This window comes from Herpailurus yagouaroundi, unplaced genomic scaffold, assembly GCF_014898765.1.
Source record: "Herpailurus yagouaroundi ecotype Mexico unplaced genomic scaffold, PumYag 67232, whole genome shotgun sequence".
Classification (NCBI taxonomy): Eukaryota; Metazoa; Chordata; class Mammalia; order Carnivora; family Felidae; genus Herpailurus; species Herpailurus yagouaroundi.
This window is the reverse complement of record NW_024420068.1, coordinates 1-4,105: the sequence shown is the minus strand read 5'-3', so window position 1 is coordinate 4,105 and position 4,105 is coordinate 1. Positions and strand designations below refer to the sequence as shown.

At 70.4% G+C, this 4,105-nt stretch overlaps 1 protein-coding gene across 1 annotated transcript; it reads left to right on the top strand.

The window, feature by feature from the left end:
* Positions 1-7: 7 nt before the first annotated feature.
* Positions 8-4,091, top strand: LOC121024849 (DNA-directed RNA polymerase, mitochondrial-like; the record flags this gene model as incomplete). Its single annotated transcript, XM_040467144.1, has 10 exons — positions 8-19; positions 166-390; positions 566-1,354; positions 1,667-1,789; positions 2,056-2,178; positions 2,425-2,604; positions 2,898-2,984; positions 3,066-3,179; positions 3,277-3,329; positions 3,413-4,091. Coding segments are annotated over 10 exons (2,184 nt in total), but the record flags the coding sequence as incomplete, so codon positions are not given.
* Positions 4,092-4,105: the final 14 nt, after the last annotated feature.

The window sequence follows — 4,105 nt, the reverse complement described above, 5'->3', positions numbered from 1 at the left end:
GGGGGCCTCGGACACCCAGGTGAGGCCCGTGGGGGGGGGGCTCGGACACCCAGGTGAGGCCCGTGGTGGGGGGGGCCTCGGACACCCAGGTGAGGCCCGGGGCGGTGGGGGGGGCGCAGGGCTGGGCTCAGACCCCCAGCCCCTGACCCACTCCCCCGTCCCCAGGTGGCGGTGCCCTGCCTGCCGCGGCAGTACTGGGAGACACTGGGGGCGCCCGAGGCCCCCCATGAGCAGCCCTGGCCCTTGCCTGTGCTGGTGCAGCTGGGCAAGCGTTTGGCGGAGATGCTGGTGGAGGTGGTGCGAATGCCCGGCAGCCTGGCCGCCCCCCAGGGCTCCTGCTCGCTCATACCGGTGCTCTACCACGTGTACTCCTTCCGCAGCTTCCGCCAGGTGGGCCCTGCGCGAGGCGGGGGGCTCCGGGTGCCGCGGGGACCCCGGGGCCGTGGCCGGGTCCTGTGGAAATCCTGCTGGGGTCCTACGCCCGGGGCTGGAGGGGGCCCTCTGCCAGCCGTGCGTCCTTCGGGGCGATCGAGCCTCTGCCGGTCTTTGCCCGCCTCGCCCCCAGATCGGGATCCTGAAGCCACACCCGGCCTTCACGCAGCTGCTGGCGACCGCAGCGGAGCACACGCTGACCTTTGAGGCGGCCGAGGTGCCCATGCTGTGCCCACCACTGCCCTGGACGTCACCGCACACGGGCGCCTTCCTGCTGAGTCCCACTAAGCTCGTGCGCTCCGTGGAGGGCACCACGCAGCACCAGCGCCTGCTGGACAGCTGCCCGCCCGCCGAGCTGCACGGCGCCCTGGACGCCCTCACCCAGCTGGGCAACTGCGCCTGGCGCGTCAACAGCCGCGTGCTGGACCTGGTGCTGGAGCTCTTCGCCGCCAAGGGCTGCCCCCGCCTGGGTGTGCCGGCCCCGCCCTCCGAGGCGCCCCGGCCGCCTGAGGGCCGCCTGCCGCCGGACGCCTCGCCTGCCCAGAAGGCCGAGCTGCGGCGGGAGCTGGCCCGCTGCCTCAAAGTGGCCCGGGAGATGCACAGCCTGCGGTCGGACGCGCTATACCGCCTCTCGCTGGCGCAGCACCTGCGTCACTGCGTCTTCTGGCTGCCCCACAACATGGACTTCCGCGGCCGCACCTACCCCTGCCCGCCCCACTTCAACCACCTGGGCAGCGACCTGGCGCGCGCCCTGCTGGAGTTCGCCCAGGGCCGCCCGCTCGGCCCCCGCGGCCTCGACTGGCTCAAGATCCACCTGGTCAACCTGACCGGGCTCAAGAAGCGGGAGCCGCTGCAGGCGCGCCTGGTTTTCGCCGACGAGGTGATGGAGGACATTCTGGACTCTGCCGACCGGCCCATGACGGTAGGGGCGGGGTCTTCCCCTCCCCCCACCTCCCCCACCTGTTCCCCGCACCCGCTACCCCCGCCCCTCCCTTGGCACGCTCCTGGCGGCGGCCTTCCTTCGGGGTTTCCCTTGGCCCCGGTTCCTCGGCGGCTCTGTGGCCCTTCCCTCCAGGGTTAGCTCTCCTTCCAGACCTTTCCCCGTCCCGCTCCTGCTCGCTCGGGGCTGTTCCCGGGTGTCCCTCCCTGCCCATCGCTCCCGTCACACCCCGCGCCCCCCCCCCCCCCGCTGTTCTGGGGGGCTCTGTCCTGGCCTCATGCTGCCCTCCCTCAGGGCCGCAAGTGGTGGATGGAGGTGGAGGAGCCCTGGCAGGCCCTGGCCTGCTGCATGGAGATCGCTCGGGCCGTGCGCGCTCCCGACCCCACTGCCTATATTTCTCACTTCCCGGTCCACCAGGTGAGCTGGCGGGGACCCTGTCTCGGGGTGTGCCTGGCTCAGGGGGGCGCGGCTGGAGGCGTGCGAGGTTCCGTAGAAGTGTGGGCGTCTAGTGCACATCCCGCTGTGTTTGGCTGGTGTCCCCCTCGTGGAGGCCGGCCCCCGTGGGAGTGGCTGGCCCCGCGGGGCGACCTCCTACGGTGGTGGTACGGGCGGCACACTGGGGCGCCCCAGAGCGCTGGCTCGATCCCCAGGGTTGCCCCGCCCCCCGCCCCTGTCGGCCCCAGGACGGCTCCTGTAACGGGCTGCAGCACTATGCCGCTCTCGGCCGCGACAGCATCGGGGCCGCCTCCGTCAACCTGCTGCCCTCGGACGTGCCGCAGGACGTGTACAGCGGAGTGGCCGCGCAGGTGGGCACCGCGGTCCCCGCCTGCTCGTGCCCAGGGCGCGCGTGGGGTCTCCGTCCTGGGGACACCTGGATTTGCAGGTCGCGTGGCCCCAGTCACCTGTGACGGGAGCAGGCAGTCAGGGTGGGCTTCCCCAGGGAGGTGTCAGAAGAGGGAACCGTGGGGTCCTTGGGAAGAGAAGGGGCTGCCGGGCAGGGCGGGAGGCAGAAGGTCTACGCACCCGCCCGCTGACCCCGAACGCCTGCGCAGGTGGAGGTGTTCCGCAGTCAGGACGCCAAGCGGGGCGTGCGGGTCGCTCAGGTGCTCGAGGGGTTCATCAGCCGCAAGGTGGTGAAGCAGACGGTGATGACTGTGGTGTACGGGGTCACCCGCTATGGGGGCCGCCTGCAGATCGAGAGGCGCCTGCGGGAGCTCAGCGACTTCCCCCAGGTGCGCAGCCTGGCGGGCGCTTGGCCCCGCGGCAGTGTCGAGGTTTCCCCCGGCCCCGGCCCGCCCCCTGCCCTGAACGGCCAGCTGCTGGACAGCAAGCAGTCCTGGGGGTGGGGCTTGCCCCCCCCCCCGCCCCCCCAGCCTCAGGGGCTCCCGCGTCTCTCTCCGAAAGAAAGATGGGGCCGGGCTTCTGGGTTCCCAGAGGGTGCCGTGAGGTCGTCTTCCTGGGGGGAGGTGGGTGGGTGATCGCCCACCCTGTGCCCCCGCCGACCGCTGCCCCGCACCCCCTCCAGGAGTTCGTGTGGGAGGCGTCTCACTACCTGGTGCGCCAGGTGTTCAACAGTCTCCAGGAGATGTTCTCGGGCACGCGGGCCATCCAGGTGTGTCCTCGCCCCCTCCCCGGGCCCACCGGGCTGTCCCTGACGGGGGCCCTGCCCTGAGCCCGTGCCCTGTGTCCACAGCACTGGCTGACTGAGAGTGCCCGGCTCATTGCCCACGCGGGCTCAGCTGTGGAGTGGGTCACGCCCCTGGGCATCCCCATCATCCAGCCCTACCACCGGGACTCCAAGGTCATGGTAGGTGCGGCCCCGCCCCCACCACCCCCGCTCCGCTCCGCATCCCTGTATCCCTGTCCGGGCGGGACTCCTGACCCTCCCCACCCCGCTCCTGCAGATCAGCGGCGGGATCCAGAGCCTCACCTTCAGCCACAGTGGGGATACCAGCCAGTGAGTGCCGGTGGGGGTGCTGGGCTGGGGGCTGCCCCCGGGTCAGACCAGGCTAGCGGTGGCTGAGTCCTCCCCCTCCCCAGGAGGCCCAACACACTGAAGCAGAAGAATGGCTTCCCCCCCAACTTCATCCACTCTCTGGACTCTTCACACATGATGCTCACAGCCCTGCACTGCTACAGGTGGGCCCCACGTCTGCAGCTTGCCTCGTGGGCCGGGCGTGCTCAGACTGTGTCCGTTAGCGATCTGTGTGCACACCCTCTTCTGGGTGTTGGGGACACGGTGGGGACCCAGAGAGTGGGGAAGGCAGGTGGTGAGGCCGGGTCAGACAGGGTCAGGGGACCAGGACCGAGGCCTACAGGAGGCGAGGACCCTAGTCACATGGGTCGTGGGACCCAGTGCCCAGAAAAGGACTACACGTCAGCATACATAAAGGCCCCGAGGCGGCGAGGTGTGTGTGAGGGGGAAGCAGCTGGCTGGGCCGGTGGGGAAGGTGTCACTGCTCGAGTGAGAAGTGCCTGTGGTTCCATCCAAGGGAGTGCCGGCAGCACGCTGTTCTGACGGATTCGTGGGCCTTGTAGGGGGAAGCGTCTGGGTTTCTGTTCTGAGCTCTGCAGAGGCACCCAAGCATGGCCATAGGGCAGGTGTGTGGATAGTCGGGTTAGAAAGGAGCCAGCGTTCAGAGACAGGTTGCCATTTGTGCCTGGCTCCTGCGGGTGGCACAGGACCCCTGGGACGGAGCCCTGCAGTGATGGGTGGGGGGACAGTATTGGCTG